Source organism: Podarcis muralis, chromosome 8 (genome assembly GCF_964188315.1).
Source record: "Podarcis muralis chromosome 8, rPodMur119.hap1.1, whole genome shotgun sequence".
NCBI lineage: Eukaryota > Metazoa > Chordata > Lepidosauria > Squamata > Lacertidae > Podarcis > Podarcis muralis.
Window position 1 is genome coordinate 27,208,548 of NC_135662.1, and position 27,108 is coordinate 27,235,655.

Genomic DNA, 27,108 nt, shown 5'->3' on the forward strand with positions numbered 1-27,108 from the left:
TGCCATCCTGCCGCCAGTATGGACCCCGGTATGGGCCCCCCCAATATTTTTTATAAGTCAGCGCCCCTGATTAGCACCACCGAAGAATATCACATTTGCATCTTCCCTGGATCATCTGGATATCAGTGACAAAATAACGAACCAATTATACTAGCATTTTACAAGCAAGAGGGTAGCCCTGCCTGACAAAGCATCTCAGATGTCATGGACTGGTTGGAGGCAGAAGAATGGTGGGAGGAACCAGCTGAGGAACCTCCAAGGGAAGAAGGCTCAAAGCCTAGGGAGTGGTGGTGGGATGGCAATGAGTGGTCAGAGGAAGAAGACTGGGAGAAGAAGGTGTCGGAAGCTGAAGAGGTAACTGAGCTGGGAAAGTCTTGTGTCAGAGAGAAGTCCAGAAGAAGCAGGAGAGGAGGGAGGCCAAGAGGTAGAGATAAGTCAGGCTGGTATAGAAGCTCACGTCTCTCCCTCCTGTACCATGCTCCCCTCCTCCCCCAGGCTCCCAGGACCAAGAAAGGCATGAAGTGAAAGGAGCAAAGGCACACAGGCACAGTCTCAGATTGCTTGGGGAAAACGCTGGAGAGGAGGGGACTTAGACAGAGTTGCTGTGCTCATTAGGCCTGGCACCCCTGTGAAAGATCCTGTTTTTTCTCTCATAAAGAGCTGACTTCACTTATTCTGATTACTGCTGGCTCACTCCTGACATCAGCTGCAGTGGCAAATAAGGTAAAAAGCAAGTTAGGCAGTTGTGTGATTTCGGCAGCAGGGCAAGGAGGCCAAGGTAACCAAAAGTTGTATGTTGTAGTGACCAGCATAGGATGGTAGCTGAATGAACCACAGCTGCACAATGGAAATGACCATAACCTGTTTTATTTAAAAAAATAAAGATTGATGGAATTAAAAGAGTTTTTACAGACCTATATTCAGGAAGATTAAATGCAAATAAGTCATGGGAATATAAATGCTTCCCTGGTGAAGAATAATTCCATTATTCTACTATCCCTTGTAGTACAGTTTATCCTTTTTTCTAAAATTCTCTGTGTATTTGATTTCCTGGCACATGTACTGGGGGATTATTAGATTCAATGTCTAATTGTTCCTTTCCCAATGCTGTAAACAGAACAGCAGTGTTTTAGTCTGCCATGCAAGTTCCTGAGCAATATGCTGTGTTCAGTGAATTCCTCTGCATTTGTTCATCTTTATATCACACGGAATATAAGCGACAAAGCGATGGGACTTAAAAGTATTAAGATTAGGGCATTAAAATAAAAAAACCCTAAAGGGCTATGAACGTTATCCATTACTGTTTTTCAGTAAAATTTGTAGCCTACTCTTTAAACACAAATGCTAGCACAAATAGTCAAATACTATGGTTGATCAGTCCTAAAAAACAGAACCTTTAACACATTTTCTTGTAAGTTTTGTTTCAAGATAATAATTTGGATTGAATGAATCCTAATAGAATTTTAATTGAGCAATTTATGAAAAACTAGTTTGCTCTTACAGCTTCCTGTTCAAGTCTAAGGGTTAATAGGGTCATCTTCACACATATTTTAGATTGGCGAATAGGGTTCAACAAGTTGGACCTGTAATAAAATGTTGACACAGTGGAGTTCTTCTGTGTTCAAGCCATGCCATTTTCCAGGGCATTCTATTCTATCCCCTATTTCCTGGCCTCTTCCTTCTCTCCAATAGTGAGCCAACAGTCTGTTTTGGCTACCAATGCTTTGGCTCTGGGAGAATACATTTGATAGCCAGCATAGAGAGCCTTGTCAGTGTCAGCACCAGCTCTTTGCACTGGACTTTTGGATCGGGCTAATGTTTAAATAACTTGGCTTCAAGGCTCCCACTTCGCAAGTGGGAAGCCAGACCCAATATGGGTAGTTCAAAAGTGATGCAGAGGTTGTATTACATTCAATAATGTAAAAAGTGACTGATAACAATGTGAAAAGTTAATTAAGTAGTCTAGGCTCTTCTGCAGTAAATTGGTTTGTGGAGTAGAGATTGCACAATAACATAGTATTGTAGATTTGCTGCTAAGGAAAGGTGTTAATACTTGTATCTTGCACTAACAAAGCAGATTTATTGTGTAAATAATATGGTTGTGTGGCAAGGCTTCATGTTTACAAATAAATAAATAAATAATCCCCAAAGCAATTGCAGGAATTGGCCCTTTAGTTACATAAAAACAAGCAGCCTGGTTAAAAATAGAAATGAACACAGTCTGTCATTCCATAAACAAATCCCTTCCACTACAGACGAGACATTTTTGTAGCTCCAACAATAGATGCCTTTATTTACCATTCAATAACAGTAGAAAGGTCAAAACCATTGCTTTCTTTCCATAGACACTATTTTTAATTGGTAAGCACTTTTGATTCCCCCCCCCCAAGGATCACTTTCTATTAAATTGATTAACACAATATAAATGGCTGAATAATTGCATCTTCCTAAGGATCAAAGGTCTGTTAATCGAAAACCACCATGAGCGAAAACCTATGCAGCTAAGCCTGCAGTCCCAAACACATTTACTTAGGGAGTAAGCTTCACTGAACAGCTTCTAGCGGGTTCAGCTTTTAGTACACCACTTGCATTATTGTGTGTTGGTTTTGTGTTTGCGTTGCTCCAAGCCAGGCACGAATTCAGCGGCCCTTGCATAAATCACTGCCACTTTCTTTTCCTCATCACTGCCACTTTCTTTCCTCCACTTTTCCTTTTCCCAACAATGGAAGGAAACCTCTAATATACCAATAGAGGCTTGGGTTAATAATATCTGGAGTATTGCTCTATCAGAATGCCACACATACCACTGGTGACTAATCAAGCGCATCTCCAAAAAAAAAAAAAAAAAAATTCCTTCCAGTAGCACCTTAAAGACCAACTAAGTTAGTTCTTGGTATGAGCTTTCGTGTGCATGCACACTTCTTCAGATACATGCATGCACACGAAAGCTCATACCAAGAACTAACTTAGTTGGTCTTTAAGGTGCTACTGGAAGGAATTTTTTTTGTTTTGACTATGGCAGACCAACACGGCTACCTATCTGTATCTCCAAAAAAGATAGCTTTGATACTATCTGGTCTCCCCTTTTCTCTTTCATTGAAGAACAACAGGATATTTTAATACCGTCATCATCACAGAGGTGTCTGTGGAGGGGATATATTCATTGAAAATGTTAGCTTTGTCCCCTTTTCAAAAAAAGGAACCTACCTGTTTGTTAAGTCTGCCACCAGAGGTCATTCTCTCTGTATATCCCTGCCACTCTGTAGGCTTTCTTAATAATAATGAATATTATTTACAAGCTGCTATGTGACAGGGTGCCTGGAGAGCCACATTATAGACATTTTTTTTAAAAAAAAATCCCCATGATTTTAACTGATTTTATATCTACTGCTTTTTGTATTTTTACTGTTGCTACGATAATTGCCATTGTTTCTGATGTTTTTGATCTGTTTCATTTTTTTTCATTTTCTTTTGCAGGCTATCTTGAAAATCTAGATTAATAAGATTCTGGAAGAAGAAGAGGAGGAGGAGGAGAAATAATTTCTCCACCTAGCAATTACTTCTGCTGCTGAGGAGGTTTCCTCAAACTCAGAATACTCCTTTGGCATTACATATTTTTTATAAGCAATATGAAAGCTTTCTGCAAGAGATAAGGGACAGCTCATAAAAGCGTAATATGCATTTCCCCCTAATGAAAGTAGTTTCATTCCAGTGGTGGCAGGTTTTATTCCAATAGCAGTTTGACCTTGTATGCCCTGTTGCTAGGTTTTCATCCACCGACACCATTAGAAGAAGCAAATTGGTGATCTGGCCCACTAAATATAGCAAAGAACATTTATGTGCATCAAAGGGTGTTTAATAGGTTACAATAAAAAGAAATTCAACCTTGATTGTTGTTTTTTTAACTGCTATTTTCTGTCTGCAGCTACCCAGCTAGAATAGTAGATAGCCGTCTTTTGCAAATGGACTTTTTATTACAAGCGGGAAATGGGTGGTAATGGATAATAAGACATTTTCACACCTCTCCTTTCCTGGGCCTGTTGTTGTTCAAGATTTTTATAAATGACTTGGATGAAGGAATTGAGAGGATGCTCATCAAATCTGCAGATGATACCAAACTAGGAGGGGTAGCTAATGCTGCAGAAGAAGAAGAAGAGGAGGAGGAGGAGTTTGGATTTGATATCCCGCTTTATCACTACCTGAAGGAGTGGGGCTGAGAGACTTCAAGAAGTGTGACTGGCCCAAGGTCACCCAGCAGCTGCATGTGGAGGAGCAGAGACGTGAACCCGGTTCTCCAGATTACGAGTCTATCACTCTTAACCACTACACCACACTGGCTCTCAAGACAGAATTGGGACTCAATATTACCTTTACAGTTTGGAGAACTGGGCCCAAACTAATTTCAAGAGGGGCAAATGTCAGGTTCTGCACTTAGGTAGGAAGAACAAGCTGCACAAATATAAGATGGGGGACACCTGGCTTGCTAGTAGTATATGTGAAAAGGATCTAGGGGTCTTAGTAGACCATAAGCTTACCATGAGTCAATAGTGTGATGCAGCACCAAAAAAGGCTAATGCTATTCTAGGCTGCAATCACAGAAGTATAGTGCCCTGATCAAGGGAAGTAATAGTACCAGTCTATTCTGCCTTGGTCAGGCTACACCTGGAATACTGTGTCCAGTTTGTGGCACAACAATTTAAGGATATTGACAAGCTGGAACATGTGCAGAGGAGGGTGACCAAGATGATCAAGGGTCTGGAAATCAAGCCCTGTGAGGAATGGTTGAGTGAGCTGGGTTTGTTTAACCTGGTAAAGAGAATAAAGGTAAAGGTACCCCTGCTCGTACGGGCCAGTCTTGACAGACTCTAGGGTTGTGCGCCCATCTCACTCAAGAGGCCGGGGGCCAGCGCTGTCCGGAGACACTTCCGGGTCACGTGGCCAGCGTGACATCGCTGCTCTGGCGAGCCAGAGCTGCACACGGAAACGCCGTTTACCTTCCCGCTAGTAAGCGGTCCCTATTTATCTACTTGCACCCGGGGGTGCTTTCAAACTGCTAGGTTGGCAGGCGCTGGGACCGAGCAACGGGAGCACACCCCGCCGTGGGGATTCGAACCGCCGACCTTTCGATCGGCAAGCCCTAGGCGCTGAGGCTTTTACCCACAGCGCCACCCGCGTCCCGGTAAAGAGAATAGCCATCTTCAAATACTGTATCTAAAAGGCTGTCATGTGAAAGATGGAGCAAGCTTGATTTCTCCTGCTGTAAAAGATTGGACCCAAACCAATGGCTTCCCTCCAGTTAAAAGAAAGGAGATTCTGACTAAACATCAGTAAGAGCTGTTTGACAGTGGAACTGATTCCCTTGGAAGGTAGTGGACTCTCCTTTTAAGCTCATATTGCACATATGCAATAAATGAATGAATGAATGAATGCTAACTATCTTTTGTGTAAGTAAGGTAAAGGTAAAGGGACCCCTGACCATTAGGTCTAGTCATGGCCGACTCTGGGGTTGTGGCGCTCATCTCGCTTTATTGGCCGAGGGATCTTCCAGGTCATGTGGCCAGCATGACTAAGCCGCTTCTGGTGAACCAGAGCAGCACACAGAAACGCTGTTTACCTTCCCGCCAGAGCGGTACCTATTTATCTACTTGCACTTTGACGTGCTTTCGAACTGCTAGATTGGCAGGAGCTGGGACCGAGCAACAGGAGCTCACCCCGTTGCGGGGATTTGAACCACCAACCTTCTGATCGGCAAGTCCTAGGCTCTGTGGTTTAACCCACAGCGCCACCCGCATATACAATTGCTTACCAGTCAGTCACCATTGGATGCAAGTCATTTCTGAACCCTCTTTTTTTCAACAAAATGAGCTCCCAGTTCTACTCCACAGTGTCACTAATCCGAACTTGTGCCGCTCTGCATTTGATTCTGCCACTGTCTTGGCTGCCACTGTCAGTTATTACCCTGCCAACATTTGCCTTTCATCTTTTCCCAAAAGTCAACTTAACTTCTATTACAAAGGAAATGAAATGTTCTCCGTGTTTGCCAACATTCTGAGAGAACGCTTTCTCTAAGAATGACTCAAAGTTCCCTATTCCCACACCCTGGTGTTACTCTGAGAACAACTAAAGTAAACTTTTCAGCAGCGGTTATTTGTTTTAACACCTTCCCCCATTGTAAAATGTTTGGCACTAGGTAAAGAACAACAGTGCTAATTTTATCTAGATTTCACATATCCCCTAGCCACATAAGCAAGGCCTATTTGTTCTTTAAAACCTGAGGACAAAAAACAAATGATGCCGTTGTCAACCCTTCTCTCCCTCATCCTTTGCCAGAGGAAAAAGTGTGGAGTTAAGTAGCTTCAGGGCATTCAGTCAGTACAAGAATAATGGGGGGTGGGGGCTAAAGCAGCTTCAAGGGGGGGGATTTTGGGAGGGGGAAAAAGCAGTGAGCTTTCTTAAGAAGTCAGTCAAATATGCTATTAGATGAGAACTAATCTGGAGTCCAGGGACGCGGGTGGCGCTGTGGGTAAAAGCCTCAGCGCCTAGGGCTTGCCGATCGAAAGGTCGGCGGTTCGAATCCCCGTGGCGGGGTGCGCTCCCGTCGTTCGGTCCCAGCGCCTGCCAACCTAGCAGTTCGAAAGCACCCCCGGGTGCAAGTAGATAAATAGGGACCGCTTACTAGCGGGAAGGTAAACGGTGTTTCCGTGTGCGACTCTGGCTCGCCAGAGCAGCGATGTCACGCTGGCCACGTGACCCGGAAGTGTCTCCGGACAGTGCTGGCCCCCGGCCTCTTGAGTGAGATGGGCGCACAACCCTAGAGTCTGTCAAGACTGGCCCGTACGGGCAGGGGTACCTTTACCTTTACCTTAATCTGGAGTCCAGTCTATATTGTTCCCACGAAGACTGACACTATATCTAGTAGTGATTGTTTTAAGTAGGTTCCTGCTGAGACTGGTTTAGTTACTGTGAGACTCCATACTCTACTGATTTATTTTAGCCTCTGGTTGGGAGGTACAGAAGCAATTGGCTTGGAAGGATTGCACCATTCATTATGAACCCGAGGCACTGAAATTCTCTATGATCTAACCTGATCTATGAACCACAGGTACCAAAGTACCCTTCTGAAGCTTAGTGGACGAGCTAGGATTGCATACATATCAAATACGACTGGATGTCATATTGATGTCAAATAGCAAATATTCTCTGAACATGCAGATATTCAAGGAACATTCATCAAGATAGTTATAATTTTGAAGTGAGTTGGGGTGGTTGTGTTTTTGGTGGGATGGGGAAATAAATTACTTTTACTTACAAATTTTGATTCTTTAAGGGAAAAAAAGATACAACACAAAGATCACACGTGCTTTGGCACAAGTATCTCTAGACAACATTCACATCATTTTTTAACCCAAGTTTATTCAAAACAGAAGCATATTTAACAGGCAGTCACCCTCTGCTGTAAATACCACATGCGTTGCTTGTAATAAAAAATGCTTTGGTTGGAAGGGGGGGAAATGTTGATCAGTTTATGCTTTGTGTTCATTCTATTCAGTCAATTGCATATTCAGAAGGAAAAAGCGGTAGTTGTTCGGCACAGATAATTATCAGTGGCAGCACAATTTGCTCCTTTAGCTGTGGTAGTATAGAGACATCTAGCAAAAGAAGAATCCTAAGCATGGCATGTGGGATAAAGACATCAAGCTCAGCTCAGCCACACTCGGAATAAAAAAAATGTCAAGGAGGATTATAAATCCTGAGTACAGAATTGTATCCATAACAGAACACCTGTGCTTCTCCAACAATGCTTTCCATTCTGCTGAAGACACTGCCTGGATCGTCGCTGAACATGCCTTCCTTTGTAGCACAATGGTGTCCTGCAAGGGGTTAAGGCAGAAGTCACCAGCGTGGTGGCCTCCAGTCGTTGCCTGACGAGAGCCCTGACCATGGACCATAAGGGATGTGGGGCTGATGGGACTTGATGGGGGCCACCACATTGTCTACTGCTGCAGTAAGGCAATGTACTGGGTGCAACACAGCCAATGGCAGGTGCTGCACTGGTGCTGAATCTGAAGATCAGGTGTACAAAGATCAGTTCAAGAGCACAGGGCAACTCCTTGCTGTATCATTGATAGCCTTCCACCGATTTTGATAGTCCATTGCCGCAATGTAGTTCCCCACAGATTCAGACTGCAGTGTTACTACTTTGATTTAACCAGCGCTGAATGAAATGAATTTGCACGTTCTCTGTATAAAAGTCTTACAGCAAAATCCTGAGCAGCTCTGTTCAGAAGTCCCATTGAGTTCAGTTGGGCTCCTGGGCATAGGTTTGCAGCCCTGCAGCACCTTAGAACTAAAAATTTAATACATGGGTGCTTTTTCCTATGCCCTTTTGGGGAAAAGGTTGAGGTTGGAAATGCATTTATTTTTAGTTCCTCCTCTTCACAACATTTTACGTTTTCCTTCCCAGACTTCTACTTTCAATTGGCAACCTGAAGACATCTATAATGAGCTTCTTAAAGAAATCCTAGCACTTATTGCTTGTTCCTATATAATGTACCTTCTATTTTTCAAATAGTGTATAATTACCAGCTATTGAATCAGCATGGAGACATCCTCATGAACTGGTAATCAGACAAAGGAAAGACTAAGAGTGCAGCACAGATTAAGGAACATCAAAATGATGCACAATACAGTTGTGCATGGCTTGGCATGGCACAGGAAGACAAAGGGAACATGTCCCAGTGACGCCGGAGTCTTCAGATGGAGAAAACAGTCCAATTTGTTCTACTTGGCTTTGGTTTCCGATGTCTCCGTTTCAATATCCAGGTCAGTCAGACAACAACAAAACAGCATCTGGGCATACTTAGTGGCTGTAGCTACAAGATAAAACAATTATATGAAATTATGAAATTTAGAACTTCAATGATATAGGGTGTTTCTGCCTAATATCAAAAACCTAGTGAGCATGGCAGTCCTTTCCATCATTAGGACAATCTGGCCATTGCAAAGGGGGCTACGATATTGTAGGGATAGCCAATGTAGTGCCCTCCAGATACTGTTGAACTACAACTCCCATCATTCTTGAACATTGGCCATGTTGGCTGGGTCATATGGGAACTGCAGTCCAAATACATCAGGAGAAAACCAGGTCTGCTACCCCTGGGATAATGAGTGATATGACTATTAGATAACAGTTGACATAAATACTTTAAAATCCACTAAAAGCCATAATGCATTGCTGCCTAAATAGCAGTTCAGCATGCATCGGAGTACTTCCAATTACATAACAAAACCCCCCATTTTAAATACAATAAACGTTTCTCACCTGAAAGCCTTCGCAGGTACCAAGGTCTCTTTTCTACGGGTAAATAGACTCCCAAAAGGTAAGCGGGAATTCCAGAGAGTGCTATACCAATTCCAATAATGGAATTGATTGTGTCGCTGAAGAGTGGGACTATGACTAGGAAAAGGGTGCACAGGCAATACACAATGGGGAAGAAGAGGCTGAGCTGCAGGTACAAAAAGAGGAATGCAAGTTATAGGAAAGGCTGTGGGGAAATTGCAGCATGACACCACATCATATAATAACATCATCTGATTCATCATCCTGTTCTCACAGTGGCCAACCAGATGCCTGTAATCCTGCAAGCTGGATGACTGCAACAGCACTCTCTCCGCCAGTGATTCCCAGCAACTGACAACAACCTCGCCGTTTTATGTAAGCATTTCTATAGCTGGTAACATTGCAATATACTAGGTGTTAGAATTCCTGCTCCGTGATTGCAGTCATAGGATTGTTGTCTTTCACATGACAGTATATGCTTTGACTCCACAGAGTGGGAAGTGACGGAGACAGGATGTTTGTGCTACTGTGTTCCGTGAAGTGGAGCTATTGTCCATTGTTCTTTTTCTCTTTGCTGTCTGATGCTAGAGAGGGAGCCATGTTGCAGCGCTCTGTGTGTGTGTTATATGTAAAGTAGATTAGCCAAAATGCTGAGTTCTGTCACGCGAAATGCGCAAACTCTGCGGATCCCTAAGTGTGCCAGTGTCGATTGACATCGGTCACTGCAATGTTTGGGCTGAAGAAAGCTTATGAAGCTCCCGAATGATTGACGAGGAGGGAGGGAACATGCCAGTCGTGCATGTGTCTCTGCCAGAGTCCTACTCGAGTGTAGACTGAACTCCTGACACTAAGTTCTAGTATACACATGAAATACTGTTGAGTTAAGGATACAGTTGTCTAGAGCGATCAGCCTGATGTTTGGGACTATGGCTTCCCTCAGCTTCCCCCAGTACATAGGGAACCAGGTTGAGGGAGGCTGTCCTGGGGTATGAATACTCAGGCAGGATAACTCAGGAGAGTAGCGATGATAACTAAAAATGGAATCTCCATAGCATGCCTGATCACAACTGTGTCACTGCTGAACATAAGAAGAACCTGCTGGATCAGGCCAATGGTCATTCTTGCCCAGCATCCTGTTTTCACAATAGCCAACCAGATGCCAGAGGGAATCCTGCAAGCAGAAGAGCGAAAGAGCATTCTCCCCTCCTACCATTTCTAGTTACTGGTATTCAGAAGCACTTTTGCCTCTGATAGTGGAAGTAGACTGTAGCCATCATGCCTAGAAGCCATCGATAGCCTTTTCCTCCATGAGATGCTGGCAGCACTATTTTCAGAGCAGCTTCCAAAAGATAAATAACTGCACTTGATGCTCAGAATATTTCTAGGTCATGGTCTGACCAGGAAATTTTTCTCTCACCTCAATGCTATCAGGAGAAGATGGGTATCAAGCACCAATTTAGTTTGCACCACAAATTTAAAGGGGTTTTAAGCAGGAGAAAATGTGACTCTACACGTTCTTGATAGCAAAGCTGCAACGCATTCACACCTATGCACACATTTTGAAGCTTCTGCTCTGCTATTTACTTACTTTAATGGGTCTTGGCCTGTCTGGCTGGGTATATCTTAAGTATATTAACCCTGCAATGGATAACCCAACAAAGAACCAATAGCTGAAGCAATAGTAATTAATCAGCAGAAAGACATCTTCCACAAGGAGATAAATCAAAGTCATTAAACCCTACAAAGAGATAACAAAAAGAAAAGAGAGAGATATATAATTTCCTAAACACCACATTCTAAACACAGACTTGATAACACGCTACACACAATGTTCTTTGCTTAAAGCCTGACAAAAACATTTTGCAACCTTTTTGAGATTTTGGGAATCTTCTGCAAAAGCACATGCAGTTTTTTAAATTCTTCCAAGGGTTTGTCCTTGATTATTTTTAAATCATTTGACAGTTTGTTTTCTTTTTTTATGGTTGCATGATATTTTGTGATGTTGGCAGTGCTTTTTTCTGGGGGGGGGGGACATAGGGGGATGCATACCACTAAACATTTTGTGAATCTTTGTACTTTTGTCCATTTACTGTATTTTCCCCGATTTGAACTATAAAATGGTGATTTTCTTGAGTCAAAATGAGAGTACCCCTAAACATTTTTTTTAGAAAAAGAGCCCTGGATATGGTCACAGGTGCCCTGATCCAACAAGAAAGCAGATCAGAGTCCTCCTGCACATCTGATCACTGCATAAAGAGATCCCTTGGCCAGATGCTTGCATCCAGCAAACAAGACTGCGCGCAGAGTGATCAGGATCTGCATATACAACCGATGATGTGATCCCCTTTGGAATTGTATAATAGGGATGGGAATATCCAAAAGTCACTGTACTTAGCTATTACTATGAGTGTGTTCTTAATTGTGAGGATGACAACAAGGAACTGGCCTGGTAAGAACAGAGTGAGTTTGCTTGGCTGAGTTCATGCAGTACCGGTAGGATTGAGAATGCACTGAATGTAGATTTCAGAACGAAACAAATATACAGTGGTACCTCGGTTTTCAAACGTAATCCACTCCAGAAGACCATTCGACTTCCAAAATGTTCAAAAACCAAGGTACAAAGGGTGGTCTGCAAATTTCATTGAGAAAATTGAGAAACATGCAATGGAAGCCATTTGACTTCTGAGGCGCGTTCAAAAATCGAAATGTTCGGCAACGGAGATGTCCAAAAACTGAGGTACCACTGTAAATGAAAATGAGTTTTTCTTTCTTACACTTTGTAATCACTTACATTAAAAACGAGGGCAGGAACAGGTGTGAAACATTTTATATGAATCAAGCTCAGGCTATCTGGGAGTTGTCCTTCTCTGGCTCCAACGTAGAAAAGCCTGCCGCAAGGTTTAAAAAAGGCTTATCAGTGCACAGTCTTATTATATTCTAAGGTGACATGTGACATGGCTCTCTAAAGAAATACTAAAAAACAATATTACACAATATTAGGAACAGTTCAAAATAAAATTTACAGAAGTGAGGTAGGTCCTAAAAATATACATCTCAATAAAGAGGCGCGTCTTAAGCATTTGCCAAAAGCCGTGTGATGAAGGTGCCAGCAGTGGCAGACTTTGGGCTCTCAAATTTAAGCAGCACCCCATGCAACTCTAAAATCTGTCCCCCCACCCCTCATGCTCCAGTCTATAACATTGTTGTGGCGTCCCCTGCAGCATGGGCACCCAGTGCCACCTCACCGGCTGTGCCACCCTAAAACCGCCTCTGGTGCCAGACACTTTCCTCTGTTGGAAAGTGGTTACTCCACAATTGCTGTGCTAAGGTGAGAGATCCCATGTCATCCGTTCCATGTAATTCCTGTTACTGGACCCGGTCATGGGGAAATGATAACTGCACCAGACTCACTACTTCTGAATCAGCCCATAGTCACTGTTATCAGCAAGGAATGGCTAAATGTGCCCTAAAAATCAGTGTAGGATCTCATTGCACCAGTGTAACATGGGCATAATGGTACATGTTCATGTGTCTCAGTCCAGGCCGGCCCTGCTGTTAGACTGTAGGAGGCAGAAAATGCAGAGGGCAGGAATTGGTGGCAAGGTGTTGGATGGTAGAGTTCTCTGTGTGTGTCCTACACTCTCCCTCCCCAGCTAAGCTGCTGTCTTCAGATACGCCAGAGGGTGTTGCTCTGTTGGCAGTGTTGAAGGGAAATTCAGTTGCCCGTCTCCAGGTGGAACTGGCCATCTTTTCCTTTGCCTCAGGCGGCAAAATGCCTTGCACCAGCCCTGGTATCAGTATTACAAGGCAGCTGTGAGGAACCCTTGGGCCTCCAGATGATGCTGGACTTCAACTCCTGTGAGCCGCAGCAAGCATGGTCAATGGCCAGGGATGATGGGAATTGTAGTTCAGAAAAGGGCCAAAGGTTCTCCATACCTGCTGCCAGGTGACAAGGGGGACTCGCATCCCACAGCTTGTTACGCCAGCAGAACTATTTGCAGAACTCCTGAATTATTTGTCACAGAGAGTGATGAAAAGGCAAGAGTTTATACGGCTTATGAGAGAATATTTGCTTGGTGCTGTATGCTTGGCCTAAGTGGAATTAGGCATGGCAATACAGTGGTACCTCGGGTTAAGTACTTAATTCGTTCCAGAGGTCCATTCTTAACCTGAAACTGTTCTTAACCTGAAGCACCACTTTAGCTAATGGGGCCTCCTGCTGCTGCTGCACCACCGGAGCACGATTTCTGTTCTTATCCTGAAGCAAAGTTCTTAACCTGAAGCACTATTTCTGGGTTAGTGGATTCTGTAACCTGAAGCGTATGTAACCTGAAGCGTATGTAACCCAAGGTACCACTGTAAAAGGTTTCTGCATTCCTAAAGTAGACCACCAGGTGGCAGTGTGCTTTTGAGGTCCTTTTCAGTCTCATGTCATTTCCATGTTGCGGAGTTACCAGTGTATGCAGAATTACCATTAATTTGTATTATTATTTTTTTAATAATATGCAATGAACAGTATTCTAAGCTCTTCAGCTTTCAGTGGAATGAGGATCTGGAGTTTTGAACAGCTTTTTTAAAAATTCACATAGGAAATTCAAAAAGATAAACAGAATACACACTGCTATGTATCCTCTTATAATTATTGTGCAATTGAATTAAAGCCAATTAATCCTTGTTATTAAATGCCTAAAACTGACTAGCTCTACACAGCAGAATTTCAGATGTAAGAGCTGACTATGTGAACTGACATTCAATTGTATTTTACAGCCATTTTACTGCTGGATTTTTCTTGGGGCGGGAGCACGATCCATTTAGCTTATAAGAGAAAAAGTGACAGAAGCTTCGCTAAGTTGCAGCAGTATGATACTCTATTCAGTAAAATCATTTCTGGCAGAATGGTACTGGCTCCATCTGCACAGTCCTAGTTTCTGAATGTCACCTACCTGGAAGCCGCAATAATTGATGAGTTTAATCCTCCATAACAAGACATCGCCACTGCAATCGGGATGATCCACTTAGCATGGCTAAGAGTCTCATTACCAAAAGTCTGCAAAAGAAAAAAGAAGAAAAGAAAACAGGCTCACTCAGCTAGTTTCCCAATGCCAGCCAACTCTCATGGAAATTTACAGCTCAAGCACAAAGTCGGGCGAGCTCATTTTTGACAACAATGCCCCACCATAATCTTGGAACAGCTTTTTAAAAGCCACACTAATAATATTTCAGTTATCTGTCACACACAGCTAAATTGCCAGTGAGTGGATGGTTAAACAACATGAGAAAGTGAAACTAATATGTATTTAAAAGATTGATCACAACCCAGTGGTGGGATTTAATCACCACTGTGGGATTTTGTGAACTCCTAAATTGTGTACAAGAGAGCAGAGGAGATTATTACATAAACTGTACATTCTGCAGTATGCTCTGCAATATATTTATAAGATGCAAGGAAGGGTTCCTTCTTCACCCCTCTGGAAGCAGACAACAGGGAAAATCAGCTACACGTGCATTCAGTCAACAAGTACAGATGTATGGGCCCAGATTTATTATTCTGCAACAGCCTTGCATATTAGGCTCGCTTGCAACCAAATCTTCATGTACCATACCTTCCATGTATAATTGCATGAATATTTTGAAGTCTCCCACTATTTCAAGAACTGGATATGAGCTGGCCACACAATCCAGGATATTAGGTAACAGACTGGATCTGATGGATCAACAGTTATGGGTTTCAGACAACGGCTGAACACAAAAATATTGTTGTGTTGGCCCCCATTGACTCCTTAAATCCTATAATAGTTTTAAGAACTGGGCATAAAATGTACAGTAATCTAATTTGGTTAAGAGATGCTTTCCTAAAGCCTAGTACACTTGGAATGACAGTTTAATGCCTATGCCAATGCATGCTTTCAAGATATGTAATTTGTGATTATGATTTTCAACTAAAATTGCCAGTTTGCACTAATGGAGTCAGTTATGCTAATAAGACATGTTTTCCTGGCTGTTGAAGTTTGAGTGCACATGAGAGAGAATGATAGATAGATGATAGATAGATAGATAGATAGATAGATAGATAGATAGATAGATAGAGAAAGGAAGGAAGGAAGGAAGGAAGGAAGGAAGGAAGGAAGGAAGGAAGTAAGTTTGGGCAGAATTTGACATTTTTGTCAGGTACTGGTGGGCAGTGTGTCAGTTGCATTTCTTAGTACAGAAAGTATTGATCTGATGAGTAGAGATCTTTCCCATTCTAATTAATTCAAGAGGGTTCTGGAAGCTTCTGTGTGTGAAAGAAACAGGCAGAAGGTTCCGGATGTTTGGGTTATTCCTTCACAGAAGCTGAGTACAGGTGGCTTAAACTGGTTCTGTTATCTTTTTCTGTCATAGTTATGCTGACTATAATAATAGGCAAGGAGGAGTCTTGGATTCACTTTCTCTTTTCCTTCTGGTGCGGTGTTCTGTACATAGTATGCTTAGTGTTAAGATTTAGACTTATAATAAGTTATTGTAAGTTTAAGTTGGGAAACGAAGGTGGCACTGTGGTGTAAACCACTGAGTCTTGGGCTTGCTGATCAGAAGTTTGGAGGTTCGAATCCCCGCGACAGGGTGAGCTCCCATTGCTCGGTCCCTGCTCCTGCCAACCTAGCAGTTCAAAAGCATGTCAGAGTGCAAGTAGATAAATAGGTACAGCTCCGGCGGGAAGGTAAACATCATTTCTGTGCGCTGCTCTGGTTTCACCAGAAGTGGCTTAGTCATGCTGGCCACATGACCCGGAAAAACTGTCTGCGGACAAACGTCGGCTCCTTCAGCCAGTAAAGTGAGATGAGCGCCGCAACCCCAGAGTCATCTGCGACTGGACTTAACTGTCAGGAGTCCTTTACCTTTTTAAAGTTTAAGTTAAGTTTGATGCAACTGGATTTCTTATGGACAGTGCCAACCCTGAATGTATTGGATTTGTGACCAGTCTGCTCATTTGCCTTCAGTAGCAGCAAAGCTCTGCTGGATGGAACATTAATTGCCTCTGGTCTATTTTTTGGGAATCCTGCGATGAGTTTTTATGTTTTTACTCTGCTAACTATACGTTGGAATCTGCCCTGGATCAATATTGAGCAGAATTACATGACACAGTGGAAGACAAGAACCAGCCTTCCACAACCTGGACCCTGCAGATGATGTGAACTACAACTTCTTGAGCCTTGAGTCCATGGTGAGCCTATGGTGGACTTTCTTTCGTTAGAGGTTTTAAAGCAGAGGCTGGATGGCCACCTATCAAGGATGTTATAGCAGTGAATCTCCCGTATTGGCAGGGGCTGAACAAGATGTCCTTTGAGATCCCTTCCCACTCTACGATTCTATGAACTCATGACTTGCAACGTACCACGGCCACAGCATCACTCCCTAAGAGGGCAGGCATGTCCAGTACAACATAGTAGGCCACATTCGTCAGCAGGTAAATGATAGTCACGATGGGCATTGAGATTGCAATGGAGAGGGGCAAGTTCCTGCAAAAGGAAACAAAACAGTTATTTGCAACCAACTGAAGGGTAAACCAAAGGGGAGGCACATTAGAAAAACAATAACAATGGCCTGCTTGAAATAGCCATAAAACTTCGGCACCTAATGCAAGAATGGTATGACCCAAGACAGGCATCTATACCTTTCTGGGTTTTTCATTTCTTCCGTGACGAAATTCAGTGTATCCCATCCAGAGTAGGAGAAAAGAGCTGAGTAAAGGGCAAGTGCAATGAATCCTGCATCTGCAGTGGAGCCTTCAAATGGCTCCTTGAGGTTATCAGTTTCTCCTGTGAAAACATCAGAAGCCTGCGGTTATTTACATCTACATGCCTACACACAACCAATATGTAGCTTATAGGAAACAGGGGGAGAATCAGAATGTTCCCTACATGAAAATGCTGAACGAAAGTAGCTTCATATCGCCTTTACCATGTGTCATGGCATCCACAAACCTGCCAGCATTGACTATAGGGTGTGTCTGTGAATATTCCTGCTTCACGTAACAACTTCTCACTTGATACTTGGGATACTTGGTTCATGTGTGAAGAACATAATAGTAATAGTAATAGTAATAATAATAATAGCCCAGAATTAAAGTATGAGCCAGCCCAGAGTCTATATGCTGTTCAGTTTTGCTATCATATTTACACACAGAAAGTAAGTTCTTACCTTGGGTGATTTTATAAAGACCCACAGCTATTACCACAATAAGGGCCATGACTTTGGCATATGTGAAAAGGTCTTGCACTCTGGTTCCCCACTTCACATTGACACAGTTAATAAAGGTCAGGGAGCCTAATAAGAGAACAGGATACAAATTAGATAAACCCAGTTAGCTGTACTTCATTAGAATACTGATGACTTGGACATTTTTCAATTAACATAACCTTTTTTTTTTTGGAACGGCAGAAGAGATCAACTGGCTATGATAAGGACTTAAATGTGGGGTGGGGACCTGAAACAAACAGTCATTTGAATCAGGATCTGACCATGAGCTATGCTGGGCCGGATAGGAGTTAATAATACTTGGACAGCCACTGATTAATCACTGTAGCCTCCCAGATGGAAGGCAGGATTGGAGAGACATTGGAATGAAGTCAGTTTTTCAGTAAGGAAACAATGGATCTGCATATTATCTGTTTTATAGTGTTGCATTTTCTAAGCATGCCTCAACAGACTCAACAAGAATAGGGAGAAAAGAAAATTTAAAGAAAAGAAAAATAATAGAATCATAGAATTGTTGCGTTGGAAGGGACCCTGAGGGTCATCTAGTGTAACCCCCGCTAATGCAGGAATCTCAACTAGATAACACAGTGGTACCTCGCAAGACGAATGCCTCGCAAAACCAAAAACTCACTAGATGAAAGGGTTTTTTGTTTTTTGAGCTGCTTCGCAAGACGATTTTCCCTATGGGCTTGCTTTGCAAGACGGAAACGTCTTGCAAGTTTGTTTCCTTTTTCTTAACACTGTTAATACAGTTGCGACTTGACTTCGGGGAGCAACTCATAGAACGCGGTGTGGTAGCCTTTTTTGAGGTTTTTAAAGACTTTGGTGATTTTTGAAGCTTTTCCAAAACTTTCCCGACACCGTGCTTCACAAGACGAAAAAATCGCAAGACGACAAAACTCGCGGAACGAATTAATTTCGTCTTGCGAGGCACCACTGTGCATGACATATGGCTATCCAACTTCTGCTTAAAAACTTCCAAGGAAGGAAAGTCCACCATCTCTGTTCCACTGCTGAACAGCTCTTACTGTCAGAAAGTTGTTTCTGATGTTTAGTCGGAATCTCCTTTCTTGTAACTTGAATCCATTGGTTTGGGTCCTACCCTCTGGAAAAGGAGAAAACAAGCTTGCTCCATCTTCCATGTGACAGCCCTTTAGATATTTGAAGATGGCCATCATATCTCTTCTTAGCCTCCTCTTTTCCAGGCTAAACATACCCAGCTCCTTCAACTGTTCCTCATAGGTCTTCATTTCCAGACCCTTGATCATCTTGGCTTCCCTCCTGTGCCAAGATGTCAATGCACAGACACCCAATACAGCCCCAGTTGATAGAGCTGGTTGTGGAGAACTTGTGCCACACAGTGAGCACAGTGGAAGTTCTTTGGCAATAAACATGCATAGGATTGTGCTGGCTGGGTTTAAGTCCTACTTGTGACACTGACTTGGTTTTGGACAAGTCACTCAGCCTCAGTTCCCAATCTTTAAAATAGACATAATAAATGACCTACCTTAAAAGACTGTTATGAAGATGAACAAAGGGTTTATTCACATTTTTTAAAAAAAGTATGCCTAAAAATATAAATTAAGGGTATGACAAACAGTCATCTGAAAACCCACAAATTTTGTAGGTATACTTTTCAGAAAGCTAAGATTGATGCATGGTTAGTTTTTGGTTGGCAATCCAAGTAAAATTTTAAAACACCAAACAGTGCTGTCCATATGAGTGCAAAACAAATAACCCGAAACTGTTTTCAGGTGGGGGCAAGTGTTATTTTTACAATTCCAATTATTTCACTAACAAGATAAGAGCATGATGAGAACATTCTTTTAGTGCCCTCTAGCATTCAGAGACGAAGTTGCAGTTTGCTATGAAAAAGACAGAAAAGTCGAGCTTTTTACTGATTTCTGCCCGGACACTGCTAGAGACAGCAGTATTCCAGATATGTCTGGGAAATTCTGGCCTCAGATGATGATGGGGCTCTTAAAAAGCTTTTAAGAATAAAATTTCAAGTTTTTCATAATTGGTAAAAGAATAAAAGGAACAATGAAAACAGATTCCAGAACTGTCATATCCGATGACAAAAAATATATCCTTCCCAAATAGCATTTTTGGGCTAATGCTATGGGAACTGTTCAACCTGAATGCCTTAGCATGTCTTAGGGCCACATTTAAAGAACGGTGATACCATTTTAAGCAGCATGGCTTCTTCCAATGAATTCTGGGAGCTGTAGTTTGTTTAGGGTGCTGAGCTTTTTTTTTTAGGAGATCTTTATTCTCCTCCCAAAGCTGCAGTTCCCAGAGTAAGCATTTAGACTACAAACCCAGTATAATAATATCATCCTCCCACCATCACCTCAAAATGATGTCTTGCTGGATCACACTGCTGTCTGTCTCAGGGATGGGGAAACAGATGGTTTTGCTCCAGATGTCCTCAGCCTCAGCTAGCCTGTTCAGTGGGGTCAAGGATCATGGGAGTTGTGGTCCACTAACATCTTGAGGGCCATAGGCTCCCCATTCCTGACTTCTCTATCCCAGCATTCTGTTATTAACAATAGATGTTCATTCCTCAGAAAAAGGTGGTGAATACTGTTGTTCTTTATCTCTAATATCTGAGAAGCACTAGAAAAACCCTGGAAAACCAGGTGCTTTCTGACCCATGCTGCCTACAATGTATGACTCTCCAGGGTCTGGGGCAAAAATCTTTGTTTCTTTCGTAGCCCTGTAATTAATAGATGGCTACTAAACTGCTTTAATATTTAACATACACACACACATCCCATTTTCCTATCAAGTCTATTGGAATCCAGACTTTTCCTTCTGATTCAGTGGCAGGAGCCTAGGCGTTTAGTATGCAACCTTCCCTCGGAAGACACGTGAAACTGTCAGTTCGTGGCCTGAACTTGCATTAATCAAAATAAATGGTTGCATTGACGGGCTAGAATTTTACTTACAGATGCAGGCAGCTGCAATCAACCTAACTGCTCCATAGGGTGGCTCACAGAAGGGAAATATCGGCTGAACAATATAATTCGCAAAAGTGATGGCAATGACGGCCTGAGTTGTTGGCTCAATAATGAGCAAGGAAGACCATAGTCTGATAAAGGCTATAAAGCCTCCGAAAGCTTCTAGAATGTAGGCATAGCTTGCTCCTGATTTAATAATGGATGTCCCCAGTTCAGCATAACAGAGTGCCCCAAACAGTGAAAAGATCCCACCAAGGGCCCAGAGGAGGAGCGAGAGTCCGTACGAGCCACTGTACATCAAAACCCCCTTGGGAGCCACAAAAATCCCCGAGCCGATCATGTTCCCTACTATCAAAGAAATGCCATTCAGCAAGGTGATCTCCTGCTTCATCTGCATTTTTTCCTTCTTGTTCTCGGCCACTGAATCCAATTCATGCAATCCATTCTTGGGTCTGCTCTTTTTAGTGCAGCACGTCGTCCAGGAGCCTGTCATGATCTTCAGTTAATCATTACCTGGAAGTGAGGAGAAGAAGAGAATGTTTTGTCTGGAAAGCTGGCAGGACATAGAGAACCAGGAATCGTATTGTCGCTGTTTTAACCGCATAGTGGTGTAAGGGGAAATTGGATTTGAGTCGCATTTTAACGCGAACCGAAATACAGCTGTTCTATCCAAATTTTGCGACACAGTTCTCTACTCATATCATGCACATAAAAAATGCATATATTTGGGGAAAGTTTGCATGAAAATATATATAATATTAGTGAAATTAGCATACAGAAATGCTGTTGGTCGAAAAAGGCTGGCAACCCTGATCTAAAGAGTGCTTGGCCCAATGGGGCAGTGCACCACCTACCTCAGTCTGCCCTCAAGCAGACCCCAAATGCCTTGCCTTCTTACTCACCACCAGTTCAGAAGTCGTACTGCCTTTCAGCTTCCTCCTTCATCTCAGTGTTGTCCTTGTCAAACAGAGCTGGAATGGGGATGGGAGCAAAGCCAGAACTACTTGGCTCTGCCTCTCATTGGCTATGGTTCCTTGTGCTGTTTGAACTCCCTGCCTTCTGCCCCACCACTCCCAATGGCCACCAGCTACTACTGTTGACTTCATCAAATCCAGGGATGATAAAACTGTTTGCAGAGGGCCACATTCCCACCTGAACAGCCTTCTGAGGGCCACATACCTGTGGTGGATGGGGCCACAGGCAAATGTGGGCAAATCAACTAATGAAAAATTTACTTTCGTACCATAAACTAGTTTCTACACACACAACACTCTGTCCTTGCTCCATGTGATCAAGAGGCATTATCGGAACTCAAGGATAAATTTCCTGTAAGGCAAAGCCACTCAAGACAGGAAGCAAGACCAGTGAAGGGTGTGGTCTGGGGAGAGTTCTGAGGGCCAGGTATGGAGGCCTAGAGGGCCGCAAACAGTCCCTGTGCTCGAGGTTGCTCACCATAGCTGTCAACCTTTCCCTTTTCTTGTGAGGAATCCTATTCAGAATAAGGGACTTTCCCTTAAAGAAGGAAAACGTTGACAGCTATGTTGCTCACCTCTAATTAAACACCTCCTCTTGGTGTTGCCTGCAACAGTGGGCTCTGCCTGGATAACATTTCAGCCATTGCAGAACCATATCAGCTAGATTTGTTCACTTACTATCTCACCCTCCCCTTTCTCCTGCAAAATCCTCCATTACTCCAGTTGGTGTGAATGTAACTGGAAAGTTGTGCAGCTGCCATCAACCACGTCATAATTTAACACAGCCATGTGGAGCAAGGAAAAAGACTATCCCTGCCCCTAGAGTTTGTTTATAGCCTTGTAAACTTAGGGGTGTTGTAGAGGAATGGCTCACTGACCAATCTGGTTACTGATCACTGTTCTATCTTGTATCAAAATATAATTTTGAAAGAAACCCCATAGCACAATATTACATAGGGCTTGTTCACACAATCAGAGGTGATCCCAGGTTGTTTCCAGATGGTTGCCCCCAAGGTTGCTCATGTGAATCAGACTTGTTATTTCAACTGAACTGTCATGGACTGAACAGGGAGCAGTTTTCTGCTGCCACAAATGTCTGCCAGACACGCTGTGTGCTTTCCACAAATTGGCAGTGCCAAGTTTTAGTTCATCTGAGGTAACTGCTGCTTTTCCCACTTATAGCACATCCCTTACTTTAAGATCAAGGGAAGTTGAATCATCAACTAGGGATTCTTTCCACCTCATTCATGCCAATGACTGTGCATCCAAAGCAGAAGAAAGTACTCTAGATTAACTTACCTTGGGTTTCTGGTTTTTGTTTTGTTTTCAATGCCATTAATCATTGATGCAATACAGTAATTGATTGGTAAATGTTTGTTAAAAACAGCTGTTGTGAGCCAGGCATGGCGTCAGCCCTCGTGCGGGAAAGCCAGTTGTGCTTGCTTGTATCAAACTTCAAAACACAGCTATTGAGCATGTCCAAAAGCAAGCTGGGAAGAATAGTGTTTCTTGTATGGACACAGGCCAAGCTGGGAAGAAGCCAAGTGTGCAAAACAAGGCTTGGTGTCATAAAGAGATAACCCCCTCCCAAAGACATATCATAAGCCGCTCATCCAAAAAGCACATTGCAGTTTGGACTTACGTTTATTATCCAGTGTAAAAAGCTGAACACCCCCCTCCACGATAGGAAAATAAAAAGACCTGGTTTTTCAGCTTGTCTACAATTTTTAGAAGTAAACTCTAAATCGACACATGCTCTACCCTTCAAACACCCCATCTCCGATATCAAAAGGAAGCTATTGTTCTGATCTACAGCTGGTAAATAAATATCAGAGGACGGTTAATGCTTACCCATGGATCACTGATGTCCTGCCCTGTTTAACAAGAAGATGGCTGTAACTTCAGGAACTCAAGAGTGAGCTAAGACTGAAAGTAAGCAAGCAGCTGCCTGGCAGGAAGGGTAAGTGATATGAATATGAATGCCCCCTTCTCTGTGTGCTGCTATTTGTATCCCCACAGCAGGGTAACCAAAATCAGCAGCAGCAGCAGCAGCAGCAGCAGCAGCGTATCAAGGAAACTGCTTTCCCCCAAGCAGCTCAAGTTCGCTAATGAACAACAACTGCCAGGGCTATAGCCAAGTCCTTTCCCCCCAGAATTTCTAGGAAATTCACTGATGTTTGCTGAAGACAAAGGAAACTGCCAAGTCGATTATGTTTCCCCTCCTCTACATTCTTAGAATCTTTTTTCATGACCACCTTTGATGGTACTGTGGCACATTGTATTTTGCAGAGGGTGCTGGTGTAAACATCAATTTCCAGAGCAAGTGGAAGTAAGACTATGTGTGGGCAGGAGGCAGAAAAGCGTTTGTGTGTCCTTACTTCAGACTCAAATCAGCAGAATTAGGTGGAGAGGCCAGGAATTGGCTTATTTTGTAGCACAGTAAACCAGGTTACAATGGAAATGTGACACTAATTCAAAATATATCACATGGAAAACCCCATTTAAATCAATGGGATTCAGTTCCGTGAACAGAATCATGATCCATTTTCAGAGCCACTTTCACATTCAAGTATACTTTCCAGCTGCTTTATTGATCTATAGGTGTCTATTCCATCACAAAGGAACATCCTGAAACTTCCTAAGGACAGCACACAGCCTAGGGAAAACAAAACAACCTGAAATATATTGTGATGTCTTTGGGGGGGTGACCACAGACACAGCTGTAGGCAAATTCAGGAGGAAAGAACTACATGACTACAGGGACAAGATTCAAGCAAAATAAAGGAGAGGTCTAAAAAGAATGGGTCAAAATGAGTCGCTTGAGAGATGATAAAGAAAAGGATCTCACACCAAGCCTGAACAACATGTGTGAGAATGTCCCGACATGCTCATAACAACTTGCTCAGCAAAAGGATATATGCTTCTTTTACTGTGTACATTTTATATATTTAAGTCCGGCTGTACCAGGGTGGTGAAGGCTGGCAGAAGTCAGCCCATTCCAGAGGAAACTTGGAGCACTCCTGTGGACTCCAGGGAGATTACACTAAAGCCTGCTTCCCACTTAATTGTTTATAGTCAGCTACAAGATGAGCAGCCCCATCAATTGTGAATATGGTGCACTGGTTCAAGTGTCCATGTTCCCTTGCAATAAAAATAGAAATGGCAATGGGCAAAATCTCTGTCCCCTCCACTTCAGTTCTTATTGCAGGGAAATCCAGCCATTGAAATGTGCACAGGTACTTGGATATTTTCTTTCTAAGTCAGAGATCGTAGAGTAAGGTTGTAATGGGGGTAAAACGTTCCAGTTCCAGTGGAATTGCATGGGAATTGATATAAATTTGGGTACTTTTTATCCCCGAGTCAAAAGAAAAAGGAACACAAGACTTGGCCCTAGGATGGGTTAAATTGGTTGCTAGGTTGCTGGCGGCTGCATAAAATGTTGTTCCCAGTAGGGAATCTAGGTTCAAATCCCTGCTCAAGTATGAAGCTTGCTCAGTAACCTTGGGGAAGTCAGTTTCACTCAGACTAATCTTCTTTACAGGTTGAAAACATGGAGTTCCACAATAGAGGGGCACAATATTTTTTTTAGCAAGAAGTGACAAATGGGGAAGCCCGCTCAATGTGCCTAAATTAAGCTGGTGGAACCTCCCTCTTCTCTTGGGTCAATTTGATCCGCAACATGCAGACCCTCAAATATGGTGTGGAACAGTGGTGGAATGGTCACTGCACCCCCTTCCCAATGTTCACCGTGTCCTCATCTGAAGACAAGCAGATGGGAGGAAAAAAACTGGGGCATTGGGAGAAGATCTCTATCCCTGGTTGGTCCACATAGATGACATAAGAATGCAAGAAGAGCCTGTCGATCACACCAATGGCTCATCTGCTCCAGCATCTTGTTCTCACAGTGGCCAACCAGAGGCCACTGGGAAACCAGCAAGCAGCATTCAGGCACAAGAGTACTCTCTCCTGTTGCGGCTTCCAGCAAGTGGTATTCAGAAGCATCACTGCCCCCAACAGTGGAGGTAGAACATAGCCATTGCAAAGTCTTCTCCATGAATTTGTCCAATCCTCTTTAAAAGCCACCCAAGTTGGTGGCCATCGCTGCCTCTTGTGCGAGTGGGCTCTACAGTTTAGTTATGCACTTTGTGAATTAGTACTTAATTTTATCTTTCCTGAATTCATCAATATTCAGCTTTGCTGGATGCCCACAAACTCTTGCGTTATGAAAGAGGGAGGGGGGATTTCTCTATCTGCTTTCTCCATGCAACACATCATTTTATAAGCATCTATCATGTCACCTCTTACTCTACTTCTCTCTAAACTAAGAAGTTTCAAATGCCACAACTTTTCCTCATGGTCTGTTGCTCCAGGACAAAAATCCCATGCAAACTTTGCAGTACTGAAAGCTTCCTTTTCTCTCCCTTTTGTTGGAACACTTCTAGGTGCATGTTACATTTCAACACTGGTATCTGAGCACAGGAACACAGAAAGCTGCAGATCAATGGTCTACCTTGCTCAGTATTGTCTACACTGAATGACAGTAACTCTCCAGGGTTTCAGGCAGGGGACACTCCAAGGACCAGCTCTGAGACCTTCTGCCCGCAAAACAGATGCTCCACCAGAGAAATCCTACAATTTTCTTTTTAATGCTCTATGATTTTTTTAAACACACACATGCACACAAAAGAAAGAGAGACTTACCAAGGTTTCCTGACCTGTTGTCCTCCAAAACGATAAAGGCTCCTCTTTGGAACTGATGTGATGGAAGCCAAGGCCCAGAATGAAGCAAAGTGCAATGCAGTCGAAGAAACCGAACAGAAAAACAGCCCTGGCCAGTGTCTTCTGAGCAGCAGCTTAGGAAGTTAATGAGTGTAGGAGAGCTATGAGGCAGTCAAAACAAAGGGGCCAGGGTCAAGGAATGCATTTGTGTTCCTAAAGTCAAAGAGCAGCTGGAAGGAGCTTACTGAGCAGCCTGTAGCCATGGGGATATGACCCAGGCCAGTCAGGCCCTGCCTTGGTTATTTTTTCCCCAAGCGTCTGTTGGTTATTTTCCCAGCGCTTTTTGCTCTCCCTCCCCAACTTCCACCTTCTCCTTCATGCATACTGGCTGCCAGGATTTATCATCAACCCAGCAGTAACCAAGGACAGATAAGACGGCTCGGATATAAAGTCATGCTTTGTTGGTGCTTCTAATTCCCACTAGGTACCACATCCCAGGGACGCAGGTGGCGCTGTGGGTAAAACCTCAGTGCCTAGGACTTGCTGATCGTAAGATCGGCGGTTCGAATCCCTGTGGCGGGGTGAGCTCCCGCCGTTCGGTCCCAGCTCCTGCCCACCTAGCAGTTTGAAAGCACCCCTAAATGCAAGTAGATAAATAGGTACCGCTTTATAGCAGGAAGGTAAACGGCGTTTCCGTGTGTGGCACTGGTGCTGGCTCACCAGTGCAGCTTCGTCATGCTGGCCACGTGACCCGGAAGTGTCTCTGGACTGCGCCGGCTCCTGACCTCTTAAGTGAGATGAGCGCACAACCCTAGAGTCGGTCACGACTGGCCCGTACGGGCAGGGGTACCTTTACCTTTTACCACATCCCAGGCTG

The 27,108-nt window shown here is 43.3% G+C and overlaps 1 protein-coding gene across 6 annotated transcripts; it reads right to left on the reverse strand.

The window, feature by feature from the left end:
• Window positions 1–7,393: 7,393 nt before the first annotated feature.
• LOC114600448 (Y+L amino acid transporter 2-like) lies at window positions 7,394–26,572 on the reverse strand. Of its 6 annotated transcripts, none has more exons than XM_028736572.2 (10): window positions 26,214–26,572; window positions 20,527–21,051; window positions 17,519–17,644; window positions 16,992–17,136; window positions 16,713–16,836; window positions 14,284–14,387; window positions 12,132–12,228; window positions 10,929–11,078; window positions 9,323–9,506; window positions 7,394–8,873 (listed from the first exon to the last, which is right to left on the reverse strand). In XM_028736572.2, exons 2-10 carry the CDS (start codon window positions 21,029–21,031, stop codon window positions 8,782–8,784), a joined length of 1,527 nt encoding a protein of 508 aa, XP_028592405.2. In that variant the 5' UTR covers window positions 21,032–21,051; window positions 26,214–26,572; the 3' UTR covers window positions 7,394–8,781. The 6 variants fall into 6 exon arrangements, with proteins under 6 accessions (XP_028592405.2, XP_028592404.2, XP_077788994.1 ...); XM_028736571.2 differs by lacking the exon at window positions 26,214–26,572 and adding an exon at window positions 23,364–23,563; XM_077932868.1 differs by lacking the exon at window positions 26,214–26,572 and adding an exon at window positions 22,812–22,951.
• Window positions 26,573–27,108: the final 536 nt, after the last annotated feature.

Excerpts from the sequence above, each read along its gene's own strand:
- LOC114600448 (XM_028736572.2), bottom strand. The coding sequence starts at position 21,031 with ATGACAGGCTCCTGGACGACGTGCTGCACTAAAAAGAGCAGACCCAAG. Across the intron at positions 16,837-16,991 it reads GAAATGAAAAACCCAGAAAG|GAACTTGCCCCTCTCCATTG; the intron begins GTATAGATGCCT and ends TTCCTTTTGCAG. Across the intron at positions 14,388-16,712 it reads GGAGTGATGCTGTGGCCGTG|ACTTTTGGTAATGAGACTCT; the intron begins GTACGTTGCAAG and ends TTTCTTTTGCAG.